The sequence below is a fragment of the Salvelinus fontinalis genome, chromosome 31 (genome assembly GCF_029448725.1).
Source record: "Salvelinus fontinalis isolate EN_2023a chromosome 31, ASM2944872v1, whole genome shotgun sequence".
NCBI lineage: Eukaryota > Metazoa > Chordata > Actinopteri > Salmoniformes > Salmonidae > Salvelinus > Salvelinus fontinalis.
The window spans coordinates 23133673-23159561 of NC_074695.1; the positions used below are offsets into that span (position 1 = coordinate 23133673).

The following is a 25889-nucleotide window of genomic DNA, read 5'->3' on the forward strand; positions in this document are numbered from 1 at the left end:
AAGACACCATTTTCAAGAGGGAGTGGTTTGTGTGTGTGTGTGTGTGTCTCACCTCCGTCTGATAGGTCTCTGAGAGATGAGCTGAGCGCGGAGCGTTTCAGTCCCTCTCCCGCAGAGTAGTTGTCATCTAGACTGGGCCTTCCCAGGGTGCCGTTCACCACTTCACCCTTCACCCCCACTCCACCTCCGACCAAGCCGGTCAGCAGGCCAGTCCTCATCACCCCTTTCTGCTTCTCCAACTCAGCTACGGATTGAAGGAGAGATATGGAGAGATCGAGAGAAAGAGAGAGAGATTGACAATATAAGTAGTTAAAAGCAATACTCCCACATCACTGCCTGTCTTCCTGTAATTCACTTACAGGTGGATAGGGTAAGATACAGGAAAGCAATAGCCACTCTGTTACTCCATCGAGCCACACACAGCTGTAGTTCCCCATAATGACCAACAGGGGGAGGTGTACTCACACTCTACTCTGTACTTCTCCATCTCCTGCACCTCAGCTATACTCTCTCTCAGGTCACTGACAAAGCGGGTGCGGTCCTGCTGACTGGGAGCCATGAACACGATAAGGACCTTACTGTCCCCACCCAACACTGCTGAGGTCAGACGGATACCGTGGAGGTAGTCTGGGTGACAGACAGAGAGGAACATAAAAACACAACATTTATCGTATGGCTGTTAACTTTATGACCTATGATGACAGGCATAGACATATAGATACACACACACATAGTGAAGGCAGCGAAAGGGAATACTAGTGTACAGAGGAGACAGTTAATGTAGTATCTAGATGGATGGTTGAGTTGTGTAAAGAATATGAGGAGCAGGCAGAGATGGGAACAGGGTCTCACAGGAGTTCTGGAACATGTGGACTTGCATCTCCACTAGAGGGAAGGACTGTCTGAAACTGTACGTCACAGAAGTCTTCTTCTTCTGGAAAATCTTAGTCACCTGAGGAAGCAAATGGAGAAGATATGGTTGTTTAGGTAGGGGAAAAGAGGAAATCACTCTTCCATATTTCTATATTGTTTAGGATAGCCTGGTGGTCTTCAACTCTACATAGCCATAGTAGGACGCTCTCATAGGAGTTCCCATTGTTATGAGGACGTGTTACAGGAAGCCTTACCACCAGCAGGTCATTGAACAAGAAGACCTCCCGTTGGTGAACTCCTGTCCTCTGGGGTCGGTTGGGGTCAGGCACCTCATAGAGCTGACAGCAGCATACCAGCCTGCGGTGTGGCAGAGACATCACCTACACAAAACACAAAAAGAAAACTAGTTTAGTATTAAATCTCCTTAAGGCTGAGCAGTAACACAAAGAATGTACTAGTATTACAGCTTGTCAAAGCTGTAACACATAGCAACAACAGCTCGTACTACACAGCTCCTCGCAGGCTAAACAGGGAAATGACATGGGGCTACATTTACATTTCAAGCCCAGACAACTCACAGGCTTTTTGCCTACTATGACTCTCTCCACTGCCTGCACTTGGGACACGTGGTCATCATTGGTCCTTAGCTCCCACTTCTGGATACGCTGGTAGATCCCAACCAACAGATCCCTGGGAATGTCCTGGCCATTGTCCACTCCTAGAAGACATGCAGAGAAAGAGACAGGCTGTTATGAGTTCATGTATAAATGCACCTACATCAGTCTATTTCCTGCTGTATTATGTTGCTCATTTGATTGAAAGGCCCAAGACTTGCATTATCTGGGAGGTATGAGAGGCATGAGTCATGACCCAGAACTCATACAAGCCAAAAGGATGAGACAAACGCAGTGGCAATAGTCATAATTTATCACAGTACCCTGCTAATTTATAGTCTGGGTGCTAGCCTGAGAATTGTATTTCTCCCAACACCAGGGAGAGCCATATGCTAAGTTTAATGTTACATGATTATTTTGTTTGTGCGCATGTGTATGGATGTGTTTGTTCCAACCGCACCTCTGAGGTTCTTGATGAAGTCCTCTATCTTCATCTTCCTCTCTGCCTTAACGTTGGGGCTGTACATATCTGTGTTGAGGAGGATGATGGCGAAGGCCAGGATGAAGATTGTGTCTGGGTTCTGGAACTGGCGGACCAGCGTTGGGTTACACACACAGTACCGCTGACTGGGAGAAAGAAGAATATGTTGTAAAATCTTAAGAGATATTTCCAAAAACAACACGCATTCTCTATCACTCTAACAACGTAGTAGAACCATGAGATTGGCAAAGCAGGACTATTGTACACGTAAACACAGGAACACATAGAAAACATACCTGAAAGCCTCTATGAGCCTCTCTACTTTCTGGGCTTCTCCTTGAACTCTGATCTGGGCCTGGAACTTCCTCAGAGCATCGTCCAGATCCATCCCAGAGAAATCCATCTCGTCCACCACACAACTACAACACACACAGGAGACACAGTCAACACTGTAACAGTAGCCTCCCCAAGGACTTTTTTAACCCCCCCCCCCCCCCCCCCACGTCTCGGAGGACAACATTTTGACATTTCTGTTTTATATTTTTGTTTTCACAGCTTTTTGCCACACAAACATTTTACATACATTTACATGGTGCTTTTTTTATATACACTGCTCAAAAAAATAAAGGGAACACTTAAACAACACAATGTAACTCCAAGTCAATCACACTTCTGTGAAATCAAACTGTCCACTTAGGAAGCAACACTGATTGACAATACATTTCACATGCTGTTGTGCAAATGGAATAGACAAAAGGTGGAAATTATAGGCAATTAGTAAGACACCCCCAAAAAAGGAATGGTTCTGCAGGTGGTGACCACAGACCACTTCTCAGTTCCTATGCTTCCTGGCTGATGTTTTGGTCACTTTCGAATCCAAGATGGCGTAGCAGTCAGATGTCCTTTGTCCTCGTCTTGTCCCGTGTATATATATTTTATATATTTTTCTTCGCATATCTTTTTATATATATTTTTTTTCTTCTTAAAAACTCAACTTCAAAACACTCTCCTGCAACCCACCTCACCAAATGTGGTGCGGATCTGTTTTTTTTCCTCAAAAGTATTATTCACCTCGTATCCGAAATCTACAACAGAAGCTAGCCAGAAGTTAGCCAGCTCACAAGCTAACGTTAGTAGTTCAGCTAACCACAGCTAGCGCTCATCAGCTATCCTTTAGCTCGGAAAACTATTGCCAGTTTTGTACAACGCGACTCAGACCAGAGCATACCAGACCTATTTTCTCTCCATATCCCCGGATTTTTACCGCAAGCTCTGGACATTTACACCTGGATCTTGCAGCTAACTAGCTGCTATCCGAGTGACTATCGGCTAACATCAATTCCGGAGCAAACACCAATTATCCCGGAGCTAGCCAGCTGAAGAGTTCCATCAGCCACTCCTGGGCTACAATCATCTATCCGGACCCGTTTTACTGCCGATGCGGAGCCCCACCGGGCCTTCACGACTGGGATACCGACGTTATCTGCCCGAGGGAGTATTTCAACTGGCCCCTCCATCGCGACGTAACCTGAACGTCCATATGCTAACTGCGGCCCGCTAATCGTTAGCTGTCTTGAGCATATCGGCTGCTATCTGAACAGGTCTATCGAACAATCTTCTTAGGCCACTATAACTATTTTGACAATTGGATTGGTCCCCTCTACCACACGGAACCCCACTAATCTACCGACGGAATTGCACGGCGTGGCTAAAAACAGACCTCCATCTTCTGCTAGCTTGCTACCCATGACTAGCTGTCTGAATCACGAAGCTAGCACCAGTTAGCAAACACAATTCTACAACTCACAACCTCTCTTTCGCCACCGCCATCCGGCTTGGATTCTCTGTCGACACGACCACGTCTGGTCTGCAGACAAATACCCCATCCGCTGTGCCCTCAACCGGCCTCCGTCTGAGCAGACCCCCTCCGTCTGAGCAGACCACCCCCCCGGGCTACTAACTTTAAACGCCGCGGGCTAGCTTAGTGGAGGCCTCACTGCTCCATCTACGGCTGCCCCCTGGACACTATGATCACTCGGCTACATAGCTGATGCCTGCTTGACTGTCCATTAATTCACGGTACTCCATTCCGTTTATTTGTGTTTTATCTGTCGGCTCTGTGCTTTAACTCAGGATCTGTGTGTAGTTAATTCGACCCTGTCTGCCTGGTCGTCGCCATTTTTACCTGCTGTTGCTGTGTTAGCTGACTAGCTGCTGTTATCTCACCTGTTTTAGCTAGCTCTCCCAATCAAGACCTTCAATCACTTTATGCCTTATTGTATGTCTCTCTCAAATATCAATATGCCTTGCATACTGTTGTTCAGGCTAGTTATCATTGTTTTGGTTTGCAATGGACCCCGTAGTTCCACTCTCCGTACCTCTGATACCTCCTTTGTCCCACCCCCCACACATGCGGTGACCTCACCCATTGAGACCAGCATGTCCAGAGATACAACCTCTCTTATCATCACCCAGTGCCTGGGCTTGCCTCCGCTGTACCCGTGCCCCACCATACCCTGGTCTGCACATTATGCCCAGAATCTATTCTACCACGCCCATAAATCTGCTCCTTTTATTCCTTGTCCCCAACGCTCTAGGCGACCAGTTTTGATAGCCTTTAGCCGCACCCTCATCCTACTACTCCTCTGTTCCTCGGGTGATGTGGAGGTAAACCCAGGCCCTGCATGTACGCAGTCACCCTCATTTGTTGACTTCTGTGATCGAAAAAGCCTTGGCCTTATGCATGTCAACATCAGAAGCCTCCTCCCTAAGTTTGCCTTACTCACCGCTTTAGCACACTCTGCCAACCCCGATGTCCTTGCCGTTTCCGAATCCTGGCTTAGGAAGGCCACCAAAAATTCTGAGATTTCCATACCCAACTATAACACTTTCCGTCAAGATAGAACTGCCAAAGGGGGAGGAGTTGCAATCTACTGCAGAGATAGCCTGCAAAGTTCTGTCATACTTTCCAGGTCTATGCCCAAACAGTTCGAACTTCTAATTTTAAAAATTCATCTCTCCAGAAATAAGTCTCTCACTGTTGCCGCCTGCTACCGACCCCCCTCAGCTCCCAGCTGTGCCCTGGACACCATCTGTGAATTGATCGCTCCCCACCTAGCTTCAGAGTTTGTTCTGTTAGGTGACCTAAACTGGGATATGCTTAACACCCCGGCAGTCCTACAATCTAAGCTTGATGCCCTCAATCTCACTCAAATCATCAAGGAACCCACCAGGTACAACCCTAAATCCGTAAACATGGGCACCCTAATAGACATTATCCTGACCAACTTGCCCTCCAAATACACCTCTGCTGTCTTCAATCAAGATCTCAGCGATCACTGCCTCATTGCCTGTATCCGCCACGGGTCCGCGGCCAAACGACCACCCCTCATCACTGTCAAACGCTCCCTAAAACACTTCTGCGAGCAGGCCTTTCTAATCGACCTGGCCCGGGTACCCTGGAAGGATATTGACCTCATCCCGTCAGTTGAGGATGCCTGGTCATTCTTTAAAAGTTACTTCCTCACCATATTAGACAAGCATGCTCCGTTCAAAAAATGCAGAACCAAGAACAGATATAGCCCTTGGTTCACTCCAGACCTGACTGCCCTCGACCAGCACAAAAACATCCTGTGGCGAACTGCAATAGCATCGAAGAGCCCCCGCGATATGCAACTGTTCAGGGAAGTCAGGAACCAATACACACAGTCAGTCAGGAAAGCAAAGGCCAGCTTTTTCAAGCAGAAATTTGCATCCTGTAGCTCTAACTCCAAAAAGTTCTGGGATACTGTAAAGTCCATGGAAAACAAGAGCACCTCCTCCCAGCTGCCCACTTCACTGAGGCTAGGTAACACGGTCACCACTGATAAGTCCGTGATAATCGAAAACTTCAACAAACATTTCTCAATGGCTGGCCATGCCTTCCTCCTGGCGTCTCCAACCTTGGCCAACAGCCCCGCCCCCCCCCCCGCTGCTACTCGCCCAAGCTTCCCCAGCTTCTCCTTTACCCATATCCAGATAGCAGATGTTCTGAAAGAGCTGGAAAACCTGGACCCATACAAATCAGCTGGGCTTGACAATCTGGACCCCCTATTTCTGAAACTGTCCGCCGCCATTGTCGCACCCCCTATTACCAGCCTGTTCAACCTCTCCTTCGTATCATCTGAGATCCCCAAGGATTGGAAAGCTGCCGCGGTCATCCCCCTCATCAAAGGGGGAGACACCCTGGACCCAAACTGTTACAGACCTATATCCATCCTGCCCTGCCTATCTAAGGTCTTCGAAAGCCAAGTCAACAAACAGATCACTGACCATCTCGAATCCCACCGTACCTTCTCCGCTGTGCAATCCGGTTTCCGAGCCGGTCACGGGTGCACCTCAGCCACGCTCAAGGTACTAAACGATGTCATAACCGCCATCGATAAAAGACATTACTGTGCAGCCGTCTTCATCGACCTGGCCAAGGCTTTCGACTCTGTCAATCACCATATTCTTATCGGCAGACTCAGTAGCCTCGGTTTTTCTAATGACTGCCTTGCCTGGTTCACCAACTTCTTTGCAGACAGAGTTCAGTGTGTCAAATCGGAGGGCATGTTGTCCGGTCCTCTGGCAGTCTCTATGGGGGTACCACAGGGTTCAATTCTCGGGCCGACTCTTTTCTCTGTATACATCAATGATGTTGCTCTTGCTGCGGGCGATTCCCTGATCCACCTCTATGCAGACGACACCATTCTGTATACTTCCGGCCCTTCCTTAGACACTGTGCTATCTAACCTCCAAACGAGCTTCAATGCCATACAACACTCCTTCCGTGGCCTCCAACTGCTCTTAAACGCTAGTAAAACCAAATGCATGCTTTTCAACCGTTCGCTGCCTGCACCCGCACGCCCGACTAGCATCACCACCCTGGACGGTTCCGACCTAGAATATGTGGACATCTGTAAGTACCTAGGTGTCTGGCTAGACTGCAAACTCTCCTTCAAGACTCATATCAAACATCTCCAATCCAAAATCAAATCTTGAGTCGGCTTTCTATTCCGCAACAAAGCCTCCTTCACTCACGCCGCCAAACTTACCCTAGTAAAACTGACTATCCTACCGATCCTCGACTTCGGCGATGTCATCTACAAAATAGCTTCCAATACTCTACTCAGCAAACTGGATGCAGTTTATCACAGTGCCATCCGTTTTGTTACTAAAGCACCTTATACGACCCACCACTGCGACCTGTATGCCCTAGTCGGCTGGCCCTCGCAACATGTTCGTCGTCAGACCCACTGGCTCCAGGTCATCTACAAGGCTATGCTAGGTAAAGTGCCGCCTTATCTCAGTTCACTGGTCACGATGGCTACACCCACCCGTAGCACGCGCTCCAGCAGGTGTATCTCACTGATCATCCCTAAAGCCAAAACCTCATTTGGACGCCTTTCCTTCCAGTTCTCTGCTGCCTGCGACTGGAACGAATTGCAAAAATCTCTGAAGTTGGAGACTTTTATCTCCCTCAACAACTTTAAAAATCTGCTATCCGAGCAGCTAACCGATCGCTGCAGCTGTACATAGTCCATCTGTAAACTACCCACCCAATTTACCTACCTCACCCCCCATACTGCTTTTATTTATTTACTTTTCTGCTCTTTTGCACACCAGTATCTCTTCTTGCACATGATCATCTGATGATTTATCACTCCAGTGTTAATCTGCTAAAATGTAATTACTCGATTTATTGCCTACCTCATGCCTTTTGCACACATTGTATATAGATTCTCTTTTTTTTCTACCATGTTATTGACTTGTTTATTGTTTACTCCATGTGTAACTCTGTGTTGTTGTCTGTTCACACTGCTATGCTTTATCTTGGCCAGGTCGCAGTTGCAAATGAGAACTTGTTCTCAACTAGCCTACCTGGTTAAATAAAGGTGAAATAAAATAAAATAAAAAAATAACTATTCCAGATCCCCTCAGCTTCTCTCAGCCCATCCCACCTATCTCCTTAGGCCACCTCTTTAGATTTCCCTGCGTTCATCTTTTTCAACAGTGTTATGAGGTTTTACATATGTTTGAAGCTTTCTAATCACATAGTATCCACAGATTGTAATTTAAAGATTTATATTTTTGCTAATAGTATTATTATATTGTTGATTGATTGACTATGGCTTTCCAAATCTCCCAGCAGTGCTATTTGTAGATTTGTTCAGCCATTCCTGAACTTGTGACCAGAAACAAGCTACATGGGGGCAATATCAAAATAAATGATCTAAAATCTGCAAAGCTGAGATGGTTTTAAGCCCCATATATACAGTGCATTCGGAAAGTAGTCAGACCCCTCGACTTTTTCCACATTTTATTACGTTACAGCCTTATTCTAAAATGGATCAATTTTCCCCCCCCCCCCTCATAAATCTACACACAATACCCCATAACGACAAAGCAAAAACAGTATTTTTTGTTGACATTTTTACAAATGTATAAAAAAACAAAAACAGAAATAGTCTAGGGAAGGGAACCAAAAAATATCTGCAGCATTGAAGGTCCCCAAGAACCGTGGCCTCCATCATTCTTAAATGGAAGAAGTTTAGAACCACCAAGACTCTTCCTAGAGCTGGCCGCCCGGCCAAACTAAGCAATCGGGGGAGAAGGGCCTTGGTCAGGGAGGTGACCAAGAACCCCATGGTCACTCTGACAGACCTCCAGAGTTCCTCTGTGGAGAAGGGAGAATCTTCCAGAAGGACAACCATCTCTGCAGCACTCCACCAATCAGGCCTTTATAGTAGAATGGTCAGACGGAAGCAACTCCTCAGTAAAAGGCACATGACAGCCCGCTTGGAGTTTGCCAAAAGGCACCTAAAGGACCATGAGAAACAAGATTCTCTGGTCTGATATAACCAAGATTGAACTCTTTGACCTGAATGCAAAATGCCACGTCTGGAGGAAACCTGGCACCATCCCTACGGTGAAGCATGGTGGTGGCAGCATCATGCTGTGGAGATGTTTTTCAGTGGCAGGGACTGGGAGACTAGTCAGGATTGAGGGAGAGATGAATGGAGCAAAATATAGAGAGATCCTTGATGAAAACCTGCTCCAGAGCGCTAAGAAACTCAGACTGGGGCGAATGTTCACCTTCCAACAGGGCAACGTCCCTAAGCACACAACTAAGACAACGCAGGAGTGGCTTCGGGACAAGTCTCTGAATGTCCTTCAGTGGCCCAGCCAGAGCCCGGACTTGAACCTAATTGAATATCTCTGCAGAGACCTGAAAATAGTTGTGCAGCCTGACAGAGCTTGAGAGGCTCTGCATAGAAGAATGGGAGAAACTCCCCAAATACAGCTGTGCCAAGCTTGTAGCGTCATACCCAAGAGAATTTGAGGCTGTAATCGCTGCCAAAGGTGCTTAGACAACGTACTGAGTAAAGGGTCTGAATAGTTATGTAAATGTATTATTTCAGTTTTTTATTTTTAATATGTTTGGCAAAAATGTCTAAAAACCTGTTTTTGCTTTGTCATTATGGGGTATTGTGTGTAGATTGATGAGGAAAAAAATCTATTAGAATAAGGCTGTACCACAACAAAATGTGGAAAAAGTGAAGGGGTCTGAATACTTTCCGAATGCACTGTATCAGTAAGAACCTTAACTACCAGTAATACCCTAAAATGAGAAAATATCACACAATAAAAATTAAATAAAAGGATAGAATAGATTTATAGAAATGCATCCCCTCTAAATTAAGGATTTAGTAATCCCCTGTTATCCCCTGTTACTGTATATTCCCATTCTGAATTATACCCCTCTACCTCTCTCCCTCCCCCATTCCCAGACTTACTCCAGTACGTCCTTGTTGAACTGTTTTTGCCGGTTACCAAGGAATTCTCCAATCATCTGTCTGCTCAGGCCCTTCCTCTCCAGGATGAAGCGAGCGATCCCAACCGGAGTGTCGGACACAAAGCCTCTCTCGATCAGGTACTGGATCCCTTTCTCTGGCTTCCTGAGAACCAGAGAGACCAATCAGAAAGTCACAACAAAGAGAACGACTCCCCTGACGCTATATCCTACTTGTCCTATTTTGAAGGTTTTACTTTCAATGATTGGGATACGTGGCTGTTTGTTGTATGTAGTTTATGTAGTAAAATATGAATGGATTGTAAATGTCTTACTTGTTGAATAGGTTGAGTCCGATGCGGTACTGGCGTCTTTGCACTACGTCGTTGTTGAATGGCGGTGAGTCCCAGCTGTGTCTACTCTCTCTCTGGTAGGTCTGCTTGCCCAGAGGGGGTAGGGGCTCCCTCAGGCTGTCCTGAGACGAGGAGCCAGAGCTGCAGTTCACCGTCTCGTTGGAGTTGGTGGTGGAGTTGAGAGAGTCGTTGTCCCCGTCAGACAGACAGGGCTGCTCTAGGCCACCAGGGGGCAGCGCAGCAGAGGAGGAGGAGGACAGGGGGGTGGTGGGGGGCTGCTGGGGGGAGGACGAGGACGAGGGGGTATCTGGGTACTGGTGGTGGTGAGGGTGGTGGTGATGGTGGTGTGCCACGTGATGGGGGATGTGAGTGGGCAGGGGGGGGCCACGGTCAGGGGCCCGGGTCTGGCCCTGCGCTGCTGCTGTGGAGACAGGGCGGGGTGTGTTAGGGGAGTGTTTCAGGGTTCCCTGAGGAGAGCCTGCTCCTCCTGCTGGCTCCTGCTCATAGATCTGTCTGCTGAGGGAGCCACGGTCTGAACGGTCGCTAGTGTCCACGGAGCTGTCGCTGGGGGGCTCGATGGTGAGCAGCGGCAGGTGGGCGCCCCTTAGACGGTAGTCTCGACACTCCGTGCAGGGGGTGCTGCGACGGCTGTTACTACTACCCCCTCCCTCAGTATCCCTGCTGTCCTCACGGCCCCCCACGCCTCCCCTGGGGCCCCAGTACTCTGTGTCTGTGCTGCTGGGGGCCCGGTCCAGAGACAGGGGCGAGGAGGGCATGCAGTCATCCATATATAGAGTGACATCACTGTAGGAGGTGGCTGTGCTGTCTCCGTGCATGCTGAGGCCTCCTCCACCTCCTCGGGATCTCTCACCCAGGCCTCTGCGGGATGAGGGGTTACTGCTGCTGCTCCACACACACTCCCCAAAGTCATCACTGATGCCTCCACCCTCCCTGCTACCCTCTTGGGAGTCATCCCGCCCTCCACGGCAGGTCAGGGCGTCATCTATGGAGTCAGCCAGGGACTTTACCTGTACATGGTGAGAGGAAGCTCAGTACAGTTATTAGGTACAGATACTCAACCGGCAGTGTGACAAAACAAAGACTCAAACAGGAATAGAATTGAATAGAATCTCCAACTGAGGATTAATTTAACCAGCCACCCGATTCAACATATTACTGCTGTAGTTAAAGAACCAGCTGTCTGACTGACCTGTTTGGAGAAGGAGTCTTCTAGGTGTGTGTAGTCTCCTGTACGCTCTGTGTCAGGTGAATGAGGAGGGCCGATACCCACACTGTGTGTGAAGTTTGTCTGTGTTCCGGCCCCCTGCTGCTGCGTCTGGCGGTCGTCAAATGAGTACTGCAGCCGCATGTTGGACAGAATGATGCGTCGCGTCATGCGGCTCTCGGACGCCGAGTTGCGGAGGCGCTCAAAGTTCTTGTTCATACGGTACTGGCGGAAGGCCGTCTGGATGGTCCGGGCTGCTCTGCGGCTCACGAAGGAGCCACCGTACTTTCTCTCCAACATCTCCACCTGACAGAGGAGACAGAACAGGACACAGAGCAGTTATAGACAGGGCTACCACAACACTCACTACCAGTAAAGTAATGCATGTTGTCACGCTTGTTCTTTCTCTTTCACAGTTCAAACCATAGTGTATATACTCTAACCACACCTCAGGGCAGGCCTACATGTACCTTCTTGTCCTGTAGGTCTGTGGAGAGCTCATAGCTGTCAGAGAGACTGGCCTTGCACCTCTTGTTCTCCTCCTCCTCTTGCTTGCGGAGGGCCAGACTGGCAGGCTGATGACGTGTTCGCAGTGCCCAGGCAAGGCTGGCCGAGCTGGGAGGCGCCACACACGGAAGCCCCCGGGGGCCTGGAGGACCAGGACACCTGCTGTTGTCACTGTAGCGCTCGGTGCCACGCAGGTACGCTGTGGTCTGGCTGTAAGGGCCGTCTATGTGGGGCCCTGGCGGCTCCACACATCGGGTTTCTGCTTCCACACTGTGTACAGAAGCATGAATGAGAGGGGAAAGGGCTTGATGAAAAGGGGACATACTTTACTGCAGTAATCCCCAGCCCCAAACAATCTCCAGTCCCAAACACAGATGTATTGTCACTAACAGGTAAGTCACATACATGCAGAAATTAGACCGGCGTAGCAGGAAACTTCTCCTGCTGGATCTCATGATGGAAGAGGACCAAACTTACACACACACATTCATACACTCAAACTGGAACTTTGTACTTAGCTTCTCACCACAACAAAGATCATAATTTACTCCAGCTTTTCTAAATAGGTCACTTTATGTGCAGCAACCCTTTCAGTCACACCGATGGTAATAAAACAACGTGATCAAAGCTACAGGCTGGATTAGCATGACCCATTCCACCAAAACAATGTTCCTTCCACTGGAGCTGACAGAATCATGTGAAGTTTCCTGCCTTGTGAACCAAAGTCATGCAGGTGACAGGGTCTCTGCCCTTTCTCTCTCTCTCTACTCTCTCTCTTTTTGTCCTCTCTCTCTCTCTCTCTCTCTCTCTGTCACATTCTTTCCTTCTTTCCAGGCCGGACAAACTCCCTGTGCTATTAATGTACTACTGCGTTTCAGTACCCTTGTTCAGACATCTCTCTCTCTCTCTCTCTCTGTCTATATATATATATATATATATATATATATATATTTCTTTGTCTTTTTAGCAGTGAGTCTCTCTCTCTTTCTGTCTCACATTCGCTCTCTGTCATACAGGAAAATAACCAGTATTTTCACATTAGGGCAGTCATTAGCCATAAACACCCTCCACTGCCACATGCTACCAACTCCATACCTGACCGGAAAGACCCGGTCTTAACAATAAGGTCACACGCATGGGCGCACAGGACTGTACTTTTGACAAATACAGTAGATTATGAAACAAACACTTGTACATTAAAACATGAACTTCTCCCACTAGGCCTGTACAGTACTACAACATGCATGAGTCTGATGTAACCTACATAATGACCTACTGCACAAAATAAATCTAGAGATAGGCAACACACAGGCATGTAGAAACAGAAACAGCCTCATATAGAGTAAAGCCCAACAGTCTTCTCAGGCCTGATCTTCCAGGTAATCCAACAGCTACTCCACTGTCCTGCTCTCTATCCCATGTAGCAACAGTCAGCCAGTCCAGTCAGCCAGTCAGTCAGGCAGTCAGTGAGTAACCATTTCACCACAGTCATATGCTCCTGCCTTGACTTCCTTCCCTTGCCACACCCCCTCTGTCCAGGCGCTGCCCTCTGGTTCTTTATCCCTCCCTGAAGAAAACATAATGACAGAGCAGAGGCACAGGGAAACTAAAACTGGCAGTGTGCAAATGTATGTGGTGAAAGCTATATTCAGACTATGAGGCAGGCAAACGTCATTGTAAAATACCTAAGTGGTTACAACACGTTCTGTAGGACTAGGTTACAACAATTTGGAAAGATATGTCCTTTCTCTCTCTTTTTGGTCCTCCCTTTTTCTTGTTTATCTCATTCTCTTCCCCTGAGAAGCAGTGATTTCCTGTGTTGGTGTGGAGCTGACAGAAAATATTTGACAGGAAGGAACACTTTGGAGGACTATGGAAACAGAACACCAATGATCCTTACACAGCCACAGTAGACACATTAGTTGAGGTTGAGAATACTATGTTATTTGTGCAATAGCAACAGAGTGTTGATGTTACAACACCTTAGCAATCAGAACATCAGAGGAGAGGAAGCTGTGTACCCACGTCATAGTAGTTTTTAACAGCATTTCCTGTACCGAGAAATAAACAGTTTTCTCTGATAAAGCGGGTGAAACAAGACCACAATACCATGAAAGACCGTTTGAACACATGGGACAGTAGCATGTTATGTAATAACAACAGGAGTCACTCTGGAGCCAGATGTACAGCGATACATCTCTGACCACTGCTGGAAAGTTAACCTCACTGCAGCTCAGTTCAGATAAAGATTTCAGTTGGGATGTTGATTTTGTTACTTGAGAAATAGTAGTGGCCAATAAGTGTACATCAGTTACATTTGTACTATACTTCACATTGATGTACATTCTGTTTGGACTATTAGAGGTACTGTATTGATGTACCTTGTGTTTAAACTATAAGAGGTACTGTATTGATGTACCTTGTGTTTAAACTATAAGAGGTACTGTATTGATGTACATCAAATCCAATTGTATTTGTCACATGCGCCGAATACAACAGGTGTAGACCTTACAGTGAAATGCTTACTTACAAGCCCTTAACCAACAATGATTTAAGAAGATAAGAAAAATAAGTCCTCTACTGGCAGCTTCATTAAATAGTACCCACAAAACACTAGTCTCAGCATCAACAGTGAAGAGGCAACTCTGGGATGCTGGCCTTCTAGGCAGAGTTGCAAAGAAAAAGCCATATCTCACATTTCTACAGAAAAAGGAATTCTCCAGTTGAAACATTATTGAAGATTTATGATAAAAACATCCTACAGATTGATTCTATACTTTGTTTGACATGTTTCTACGAACTGTAATATGACTTTTTGTCTGAACTTTTGCCTGGATTTGCCCGCGCCTCCTGAGTTTGTATTTGTGTACTAAACGCGCAAACAAAAAGGAGGTATTTGGACATAAATGATGGACTTTATCGAACAAAACAAACATTTATTGTGTAACTGGGGTTCCTGGGAGTGCATTCTGATGAAGATCATCAAAGATAAGTGAATATTTATAATGCTATTTCTGACTTTTGTGACACCTCTCCTTCTTTGGAAAATGGCTGATTGTTTTTCTGTGACTTGGCGCTTACCAAACATAATCGCAAGGTGTGCTTTCGCCGTAAAGCGTTTTTGAAATCTGACACAGCGGTTGCATTAAGGAGAAGTTTATCTATATTGCCATGAATAACACTTGTATCTTTTATCAATGTTTATGATGAGTATTTCTGTAATTTGATGTGGCTCTCTGCACTTTCACCGGATGTTTGTTTGAGACAATGCATTTCTGACCATAACACACCCATTTCAAATGAGGTTTTTGGACATAAAGATTAACTTTATCGAACAAAACACACATTTATTGTGTAACATGAAGTCCTGTGAGTGCCATCTGATGAAGGTCATCAAAGGTTAGTGATTAATTTAATCGCTATTTCTGACTTTTGTGAGGGCTCTCCTTGGCTGGAAAATGTCTTTATGGTTTTCTGTGACTAGGTGCTGACTTAACATAATTGTTTGGTGTGCTTTCGCCATAATGCATATTTGAAATTAGACACTGTGGCTCGATTTACAAGAAGTTTATCTTTAAAATGGTGTAAAATACTTGTATGTTTGAGGAATTTTAATTATGGGATTTCTGTTGTTTTGTATTTGGCACCCTACAATTTCGCTAGCGTCCCACATATCCCAGAGAGGTTTTAAACTATAAGAGGTACTGTATTGATGTACTTTGTGTTTTATCTATATGATGTACTGTATCTAAACTTATGTTGAACTACAAGATGTTCTGTATTAATGTGCCTTTTGTATAAAGACAAACTTCCTTTTACTCTATTTATGTTTAATCAGATTTCTCTAAAAATGTAATTTTATTTAGCAGCTCTGTACAGATCTCAAGCTTTGTTGAAATCCACCCTCTATTCAACATCTCCACTCTACTTCTAAATCAGATTTTTCTGGATGTATCATCATCTCTCACTCCAGCTTTTCTAATCCCTCTTTCTTTCTCTGCCCCCGCATCCTCACAAATGGAGAAACAGAGAAGGAGGAGGGGTTGCGTAGTGACGGTTGCCGTGAGACCTATGTGGGCGGAGAGGCAGTGGATGGGATGAGGAGCATAGTTGCCATGACGATGGATTGACCGTTAACATCGTTTAGGTGGGTGTAGATGCATTGTGGGCTGTGAGTGACGGACAGTCATCATAACCATAATGCTACAAGTGTGTGTTTCAACAAATCTTCTCAGTGTTTATACATACAGCACATAAATGTATAACACTGGGCAGACTACTGTAGTTAGAGACTAAACTCACACACCCAGTCTCTATTGCAGGTCTGTGTTGCCTTTTACTGTATAAATAGTCTGCGACTTACCACAGTGCACCACGAAAACCAGTGCCCCTTTTATGGAGTGGAAAACATGGACAGTTTGGACACAGAAGTTGGTGACAAAGCCACACAGTTATACACCAAGATAGGGACACCACGCTGGCTGCCACATCACACAGGAGGGCACAGATGGCCTTTTCATGTCTGTCTCCCAGCCATATCTAAACATAGGTTACATAATATCACACATGAAAAAACAACCTAAGCTTTCTAGGCTGCTGATGATAACTGTCTGAACATCCTCTTTCATTGTACTCCTCTCCTCATCTCAGCCCATACTCAAACACAGTGCAGTTGCCATACCCTATTTAAAGACCAAAAATGTAAAAGTAGGCTACAAAAAAACTAGACAAATCATTCCAATCCCGATTAAAATGCAAAGGCTGTTTAGCCTATTGCTTGCCTGGGTTTCGGAGAGTAACTGCCAGCCTGCACGCCTTTCTCTCACTTTAAGAAAGCAGAGAGCAGAGACAGTGCCAGACAGTTTGCTGCCTGAACAGTTAGCCGTTTAGGCAGTGCACCGATTGCTTTGAATTTTATGTTAGCCTTCGAACTCGGCCTTGTAAACATGCCAGCTGTTTTATGCATAGGATACTTTCACATTGATGTCGGCAAAGCCAGTGCATCCAATAGGCTAGTGTAAGATAAGCTTCCCCTAAAGTAAATTGAATTAAACTGGTCAAAATTAGCTTTAGAATTACTTGTGCCTATATATAAATAAACAAAATAATTCAAAATACTACTCCAGAAAGCATGATATGGCTTATGTCATTAGGTTATTAAATAAATTAGCTGTGGATTGTTTTAAGCATGCAATTTGGGTAGTGTGCAGGGCAAATAGCCTACCAAATAGCTGATTGTTGAGTTGCAGCGGTCAGTGAACAGCAGTTAAATAGGCCTAGCCCCAGGGGTGCAACTTTCACTTGGGACAGGGGGGGACATGTCCCCCTACATTCTGAAATTGCATTTTTGTCCACCCCCCCATTTTATAATTGGAATGTGATACAAAATGAGACAAAGGTGTGCTTTAGGACCATTCAGACGCCTCCGAGCGGTCGGGTAGGCTTTTTGGTGTTTACCCGACCCCCCCCAAAAAAAGTGATGTCTCCCCACTTCTAAAACCAAAGTTGCAGTATGTCTCCAGTCATATTAAGTGTAGTAGAATTGCATGAAATGTGTTTATAAAACGCCACATTTTTCCCATGCAAAGATAGGAGAAGAAATATCTCTCATTAGGCCTACTCTATGTCACTACACACTCAGGCATGCATTGTTCAGAACTGTTTGCTAACAGTGACGGAGTTAAATTATTAGCCTAAATTATGACTATGCAATCTACTTATCACATTAAGAATAACAGCCTATCTTACATTACTATGCAAATGGTGAAGAAATTGCATCCCCAAACTTGAAACTCACATGCTGCCTGTGGATGATGGCATTTGAAGTCGGCCTTGCTGTGTCTTGATAACTCCATGGGTGCTACAGCATTTGAATGTTTTTCCCATGGTATAACTGTGTATGACTGTGTTTACATAATACACTTAGACACAACGGATGTATGAGTAAAACGTTTGTTGTATAAATCATGAGGGTGGCCATAGCACAGATGCCTCATGTCTGATGGATGAACCTTCTGTAGTCCTGTTACAGTGCTGCTACTGACTGAGGCCCTCTTTGGTGCTACAGGTAGGTTACACTCATAAGGTCCCAACATAACTCTCTTCACCTCAGATTAATTTCGGATTAGAAACCGATGGGAGGCTTTCTGGGGGAACAGATGTGTGACTCCGCAGGTGCTTTTGACAATATGTGATGAGAAGCAGAGAGGAGAGGAGGAGAGACGTGAGTGGGGAAGAGATGTATTGTCTGCAGTGTGAAACACATTGTATATATATATATACAACTTGCACATCCTCGCTAGTTGGCCCCTGCTGCCTGTTCCATCGTGTCCCACCTTATTCATTATTGATGGGCAGCCTGCCTGCGTGTGTTACAGAGGCAGGACAGCAGCATGTCTCATGGGTCCACAACAGGTCAGAATGAATGAGACTTTAAAACCACATGAGCTCCCTGCCATCGATGAGAGACCATGATAGTCTATTGATCTGCACTGTGACTGACCACACGTCACTTTAACAGCCTCCTCTCACATGCCACCTCCTTTGTCTCCTCTGTCTCTGTCTGTCCTTCACCCCTCACTTGTCCCTCACCTCTCCCTTGTTCTGTCTCCACAATAGAGCTCACAGACAGATACCGGGGTTGAGAGTAACCCAAGCCAAGCCTTATGCTTTAGTAATAGTGATAGAATAAAACAATCATTTTCAAGACCCAACACCACTGACCAGCCATCCAGAGAGAACAACAACAGACTTTAGTGTATGTAAGCTACACTGTATATACCAAAGTATGTGGACACCTCTTCAAATTAGTGGATTCGGGCTATTTCAGCTGACAGGTGTATAAAATTGAGCACACAACCATGCAACCTGACAGAGCTTGAGAGGATCTGCAGAGAAGAACAGGAGGAACTCCCCAAATACAGGTGTGCCAAGCTTGTAGCGTCATACCCAAGAAGACTCGGGGCTGTAATGGCTGCCAAAGGTGCTTCAACAAAGTACTGAGTAAAGGGTCTGCACACTTATGTAAAAGTGATATTTCCATTAAAAAATTCAAAAAATCTGTTTTTGCTTTGTCATTATGGGGTTTTGTGTGTAGATTGATGAGGGAAAAAAACAATTTAAGCTATTTTAGAATAAGGCTGTAACGTAACAAAATGTGGAAAAGGTGTGAATACTTTCCGAATGCACTGTATATATCAAAGTATGTGGACACCCCTTCAAATTAGTGGATTTGGCTATTTCAGCCACACCCGTTGCTGACAGGTATATAGAAATGAGCACACCGCCATGCAATCTCCATAAACAAACATTGGCAGTAGAACGGCCTTACTGAAGAGCTCAGTGACTTTCCAACAAGTCAGTTCATCAAATGTCTGCCCTGCTAGAGCTGCCCCGGTCAACTGTAAGTGCTGTTATTGTGAAGCGGAAACGTCCAGGAGCAACAACAACTCTGCCGCGAAGGGGTAGGCCACACAAGCTCACAGAACAGGACAACCGAGTGCTGAAGTGCGTAGCGTGTAAAAATCGTCTGTCCTCAGTTGCAACACTCACCAAACTGCCTTTGGAAGCAACGTCAGCACAATAACTGTTTGTCGGGAGCTTCATGAAATGGATTTCCATGGCCGACCAACCACACACAAGCCTAAGATCACCATGCGCAATGCAAAGCGTTGGCTGGAGTGGTGTAAAGCTCGCTGCCATTGGACTCTGGAGCCGTGGAAACGTGTTCTCTGGAGTGATGAATCACGCTTCACCATCTGGAAGTCTGACGGACGAATCTGAGTTTGGCGGATGCCTGGAGAAGACTACCTGCCCCAGTGCATAGTGCCAACTGTAAAGTTTGGTGGAGGAGGAATAAAGGTCTGGGGCTGTTTTTCGTGGCTCAGGCTCCTTAGTTACAGTGAAGGGAAATCTTAACGCTACAGCATACAATGACATTCTAGACAATTCTGTGCTTCCAACTTTGTGGCAACAGTTTGGGGAAGGCCCTTTCCTGGTTCAGCATGACAATGCCTGTCCACATACTTATGGTAATGTAGTGTATGAACCATCAACGCTATTTGGTGATAATGCCACCTCATCAAACAGCTATATTCTAGTAATGAAGGAAACATAGATAAAATTGCTCTTACTGTACATCATGTCTGAAACAGGAAATGAACACATTTACCCATGAGTTGAATAACTTTCATTGTAGAACTCAGGAGTGAATACTGTGAGAGAACAAACAAATCATTCATCTGTCAGATTCCAGCATTCTCCTGCCTCCTACACTCCATCCACTAATTCCACTCCTCCATCTAACTGACTCTCTGATAATCTCCAACATAAAACATGTTCCCTCACAGACATTACTCACATACTGATATTGTACATACAGTTGAAGTCAGAAGTTTACATACACTTAGGTTGGAGTCATTAAAACTTGTTATTCAACCACTCCACAAATTTCTTGTTTAGAAAATATAGTTTTGGCAAGTCGGTTAGGACATCTACTTTGTGCGTGACACAAGTAATTATTCCAAGAATTGTTTACAGACAGATTATTTCACTTATAATTCACTGTATCACAATTCCAGTGGGTCAGAAGTTTACATACACTAAGTTGACTATGCCTTTAAACAGCTTGGAAAAGTCCAGAAAATGATGTCATGGAAGCTTCTGATAGGCTTATTGACATCATTTGAGTCAATTGGAGGTGTACATGTGGATGTATTTCAAGGCCAACCTTCAAACTCAGTGCCTCTTTGCTTGACATCATGGGAAAATCAAAAGAAATCAGCCAATACCTCAGAAAAAAAAATTGTAGACCTCCACAAGTCTGGTTCATGCTTGGGAGCAATTTCCAAACACCTGAAGGTACCACGTTCATCTGTACAAACAATAGTACGCAAGTATAAACACCATGGGACCACGCAGCCGTCATACCGCTCAGGAAGGAGACGCGTTCTCTCTCCTAGAGATGAACGTACTTTGGTGCAAAAAGTGCAAATCAATCCCAGAACAACAGCAAAGGACCTTACTGCATTTCGCTACACTCACATTAACATCTGCTAACCATGTGTATGTGACAAATAAAATTTGATTTGATTTGATTTTGACCTTGTGAAGATGCTGGAGGAAACATGTACAAAAGTATCTATATCCACAGTAAAACAAGTCCTATATCGACATAACCTGAAAGGACACTCAGCAAGGAAGAAGCCACTGCTCCAAAACTGCCAATAAAAAGCCAGACTACGGTTTGCAACAGCACATGGGGACAAAGATCGTACTTTCTGGAGAAATGTCCTCTGGACTGATGAAACAAAAATAGAACTGTTTGGCCATAATGACCATCGTTATGTTTGGAGGAAAAAGGGGGAGGCTTGCAAGCCAAAGGACACCATCCCAACCGTGAAGCATGGGGGTGGCAGCATCATGTTGTGGGGGTGCATTGCTGCAGGAGGGACTGGTGCACTTCACAAAATAGATGGCATCATGAGGTATGAAAATTATGTGGATATATTGAAGCAACATCTCAAGACATCAGTCAGGAAGTTAAAGCTTGGTTGCAAATGGGTCTTCCAAATGGACAATGACCCCAAGCATACTTCCAAAGTTGTGGCAAAATGGCTTAAGGACAACAAAGTCAAGGTATTGGAGTGGCCATCACAAAGCCCTGACCTCAATCTAATAGAACAATTTTGGACAGAACTGAAAAAGCCTGTGCGAGCAAGGAGGCCTACAAACCTGATTCAGTTACACAAGGTCTGTCAGGAGGAATGGGCCAAAATTCACCCAACTTATTGTGGGAAGCTTGTGAAAGACTTCCCGAAACGTTTGACTCAAGTTAAACAATTTAAAGGCAATGCTACCAAATACTAATTGAGTGTATGTAAACTTTTGAACCACTGGGAATGTGATGAATGAAATAAAAGCTGAAATAAATAATTCTCTCTTCTATTATTCTGACATTTCACATTCTTAAAATAAAGTGGTGATCCTAACTGACCTAAGACGGAATTTTTACTAGGATTAAATGTCAGAAGTTTAAATGCATTTGGCTAAGGTGTATGTAAACTTCCGACTTCAACTGTATTGTCAACACTTGTCACGTTCCTGACCTGTTTTATGTTATTTTTGTATGTGTTTAGTTGGTCAGGGCGTGAGTTGGGGTGGGCATTCTATGTTTTGTGTTTCTATGTTTAGGTCACTTGTAATTAGCCTTATATGGTTCTCAATCAGGGACAGGTGTTTGACGTTTTCCTCTGATTGAGAACCATATATAGGTTGGCTGTTCACACTGTTTGTTGGTGGGTGATTTTCTTCCGTGTCTGTGTAGGTTGCACCACACGGGACTGTTTCGGTTTGTTCGTTCGTTAGTTGTAGTCTGTACCTGTTTGTGCATTCTTCATGTTATATGTAAGTTCTCATGTTTTAGGTCAGTCTACGTCGTTTTGTTGTTTTGTAATTCTCCAAGTGTTTTTCGTGTTCGTCTTTGTCTTTCAATAAATTCATTCCAGTTTCATCTCTGAAACTGGAAACACCTATCTCCCTCACTAGCTTTAAGCACCAGCTGTCAGAGCAGCTCATAGATTACTGCACCTGTACATAACCCATCTACAATTTAGCCCAAACAACTACCTCTTTACCTACTGTATTTATTTATTAATTTATTTTGCTCCTTTGCACCCCATTATTTCTGTCTCTACTTTGCACTTTCTTCCAATGCAAACCAACCATTCCAGTGTTTTTTAGTTTTTATTTTACTTGCTGTGTTGTACTCACTTCGCCTCCATGGCCTTTTTATATTTTATTTATTTATACATATATCTGTTTGCCTTCACCTCCCTTATCTCACCTCACTTGCTCACATTGTATATAGACTTATTTTTTTTCACTGTATTATTGACTATATGTTTGTTTTTACTCCATGTGTAACTATGTGTTGTTGTATGTGTCGAACTGCTTTGCTTTATCTTGGCCAGGTCGCAATTGTAAATGAGAACGTGTTCTCAATTTGCCTACCTGGTTAAATAAAGGTTAAATAATTTTTTTTTTTTTTAATTAATTATGTATTCACAACCCGCTGCATTTTGGTCCTCCGATCCTTCTCTCCTCTCCTCGTCCGAGGAGGAGGAAGAACTAGACACCCGTTACAACACTTTGGGTAACTGGTGAAAGGAGTCAGGCGCAGGAGAGCTGAGATGCGTGGACAAGGTATTTAATACAAGATAACACCAGTATAAACACAATACTATGGTGCTGGAAAAATACCGGAACCACGAAATAAACGGGTGTGATAACCAAACCCGGTAACAAATAACCAGCTGTCAGTAACAGCCTGAACAAAGAACAGTCACGCACAAAAACATGGGGGAAACAGAGGGTTAAATACATGAACAAGTAATTGGGGAATGAAAACCAGGTGTGTAGAAAACAAAGACAAAACCAATTGGAAAATGAAAGGTGGATCAGCGATGGCTAGAAGACCGGTGACGTCGACCGCCGAACTCCGCCCGAACAAGGAGAGGGACCGGCTTCGGCGGAAGTTGTGACTTGTACACTGACATGTCTTTACTGAAGACTCATCTCTTCAGTAGGTCATATGATTGAGTGTAGTCTGGCCCAGGAGTGTGAAGGTGAACGGAAAGGCTCTGGAGTAACGAACCGCCCTTGCTGTCTCTGCCTGGCCGGTTCCACTCTCTCCACTGGAATTCTCTGCCTCTAACCCTATTACAGGGGCTGAGTCACTGGCTTACTGGTGCTCTTCCATGCCGTCCCTAGGAGGGGTGCGTCACTTGAGTGGCTTGAGTCACTGATGTGATCTTCCTGTCTGGGTTGGCGCCCCCCCTTGGGTTGTGCCGTGGTGGAGATCTTTGTGGGCTATACTCGGCCTTGTCTCAGGATGGTAAGTTGGTGGTTGAAGATATCCCTCTAGTGGTGTGTGGGCTGTGCTTTGGCAAAGTGGGTGGGGTTATATCCTGCCTGTTTGGCCCTGTCCGGGAGGGGTATCATCAGATGGGGCCACAGTGTCTCCTGACCCCTCCTGTCTCAGCCCCCAGTATTTATGCTGTGGGGGGCTAGGGTCAGTCTGTTATACCTGGAGTACTTCTCCTGTCTTATCCGGTGTCCTGTGTGAATTTAAGTATGCTCTCTCTAATTCTCTCTTTCTCTCTTTCTTTCTCTTTCTCGGAGGACCTGAGCCCTAGGACCATGCCTCAGGACTACCTGGCATGATGACTCCTTGCTGTCCCCAGTCCACCTGGCCGTGCTGCTGCTCCAGTTTCAACTGTTCTGCCTGCGGCTATGGAACCCTGACCTGTTCACCGGACGTGCTACCTGTCCCAGACCTGCTGTTTTCAACTCTCTAGAGACAGCAGGAGCGGTAGAGATACTCTCAATGATCGGCTGACATTTACTCCTGAGGTGCTGACATGTTGCACCCTCGACAACTACTGTGATTATTATTATTTGACCATGCTGTTGTGTGTGTGTGTGTGTGTGTGTGTGTGTGTGTGTGTGTGTGTGTGTGTGTGTGTGTGTGTGTGTGTGTGTGTGTGTGTGTGTGGTGTGTGTGTGTGTTTGCGATGGTCTCACCAAGTGCTCTCTTTCATTTTAACGACATACACTACGTCACAGGTAACGGCTATTCATTATCACACTCCTGCATTTCACTTAATCTACTTCCACCCTCGGCTCTATCTATAGACAGTGAACACGACAGGTCTGCTTTCATCACTACTGAATGTAACCTCTCACTGTCGCAAACATGAACTTACTGTCATGAACACTACCAAGAACCCTGATGTATCCTCACATCGCTACATATTTGTCGCCAAACCCACTGGCTCCAGGTCATCTATAAGTCTTTGCTAGGTAAAGATCCGCCTTATCTTATCTCAAAGACAACATCTCATTTGGCTGCCTTTCCTTCCAGTTCTCTGCTGCCAATGACTGGAACGAATTGCAAAAATCACTGAAGTTGGAGACTTATATCTCCCTCACTAATTCCAATCATCGGCTGTCAGAGTATCTTACCGATCGCTGCAGCTGTACACAGCCCATCTGTAAATAGCTCATCCAACCAACTACCTACCTCATCCCCATATTTGTTTTTTTTTCTTTTTTTCTGCTCTTTTGCACACCAGTATTTCTACTTGCACATCCTCAGCTGCACATCTATCACTCCAGTGTTAATTGCTAAATTGTAATTACTTCGCCACTATGGCCTATTTATTGCCTTACCTCTTTACTTCATTTGCAGACACTGTATACAGATTTTCTATTTTGTTATTGACTGTACGTTTGTTTATCCCATGTGTAACTCTGTGTTGTTGTTTTTTGTTGCAATGCATTGCTTTATCTTGGCAGGTCGCAGTTGTAAATAAGAACTTGTTCTCAACTGGCCTACCTGGTTAAATAAAGGTTAAATTAAAAATTAAAAAATATATTTAAAAAATAGACACCATTGTGTACAGTTAATTGTTCATACACAGTCATATTATCTATAGAAGCTGTTCAAATAGAAAGAAATACATCAAGAACATAGACTGGAGCTGAGTTAAACAGCCTTCGTAACACAGTAGGTCCAGCATAGTGACTCAGTCATACTGACTCAGTGAGCTCTTTAATAAACACATACAGTGCATACACACACATTTTACATACAATCCAACTGACAATCACACAAAACCTAGTTACAGCATGTCATCTCTGTTGCGCTGTACAGAAAGTTTGGGAGTGAAATCAAGAGTCCTTACCGTGCTGCTGCTGCAGTTAAAGAGAGGTCCCACACAGACTGGTGAAGCGCGATAACAAACACACACACACACACACACTTCACAAACACACACTCAGGTTCTCTCACTCGCCCTTCAGAGCAGCAAGGATATATTCTTTACAGTCTTTTGACAGCTCTGAACTTACTCACCCCGCCCAAACTCTCTCACACTCCCTCCCCGTTTCTTTCCTTCTCGCATTACCCAGCTGACCGACAGGCAGGCACACACACTATTACACAGTGACAAATAGTACAAAC

The 25889-nt window shown here is 45.1% G+C and overlaps 1 protein-coding gene across 3 annotated transcripts in view; it reads right to left on the reverse strand.

The window, feature by feature from the left end:
• LOC129829850 (IQ motif and SEC7 domain-containing protein 1-like) overlaps positions 1–25889 on the reverse strand; it is a 72628-nt gene that overhangs the window by 6056 nt on the left and 40683 nt on the right. For 2 of the 3 annotated variants that reach the window (XM_055891831.1, XM_055891832.1), the window contains 11 exons: positions 11830–12136; positions 11345–11665; positions 10117–11162; positions 9786–9947; positions 2265–2387; positions 1948–2114; positions 1452–1591; positions 1128–1253; positions 853–952; positions 466–627; positions 53–244 (listed from right to left, as the gene is read on the reverse strand). In XM_055891831.1, the coding sequence (XP_055747806.1) occupies positions 53–244; positions 466–627; positions 853–952; positions 1128–1253; positions 1452–1591; positions 1948–2114; positions 2265–2387; positions 9786–9947; positions 10117–11162; positions 11345–11665; positions 11830–12136 (2846 nt within the window). Of the gene's footprint in view, positions 1–52; positions 245–465; positions 628–852; positions 953–1127; positions 1254–1451; positions 1592–1947; positions 2115–2264; positions 2388–9785; positions 9948–10116; positions 11163–11344; positions 11666–11829; positions 12137–12271; positions 12748–25889 lie in introns of those variants that run through there. The other variant, XM_055891833.1, reaches the window with a different exon arrangement.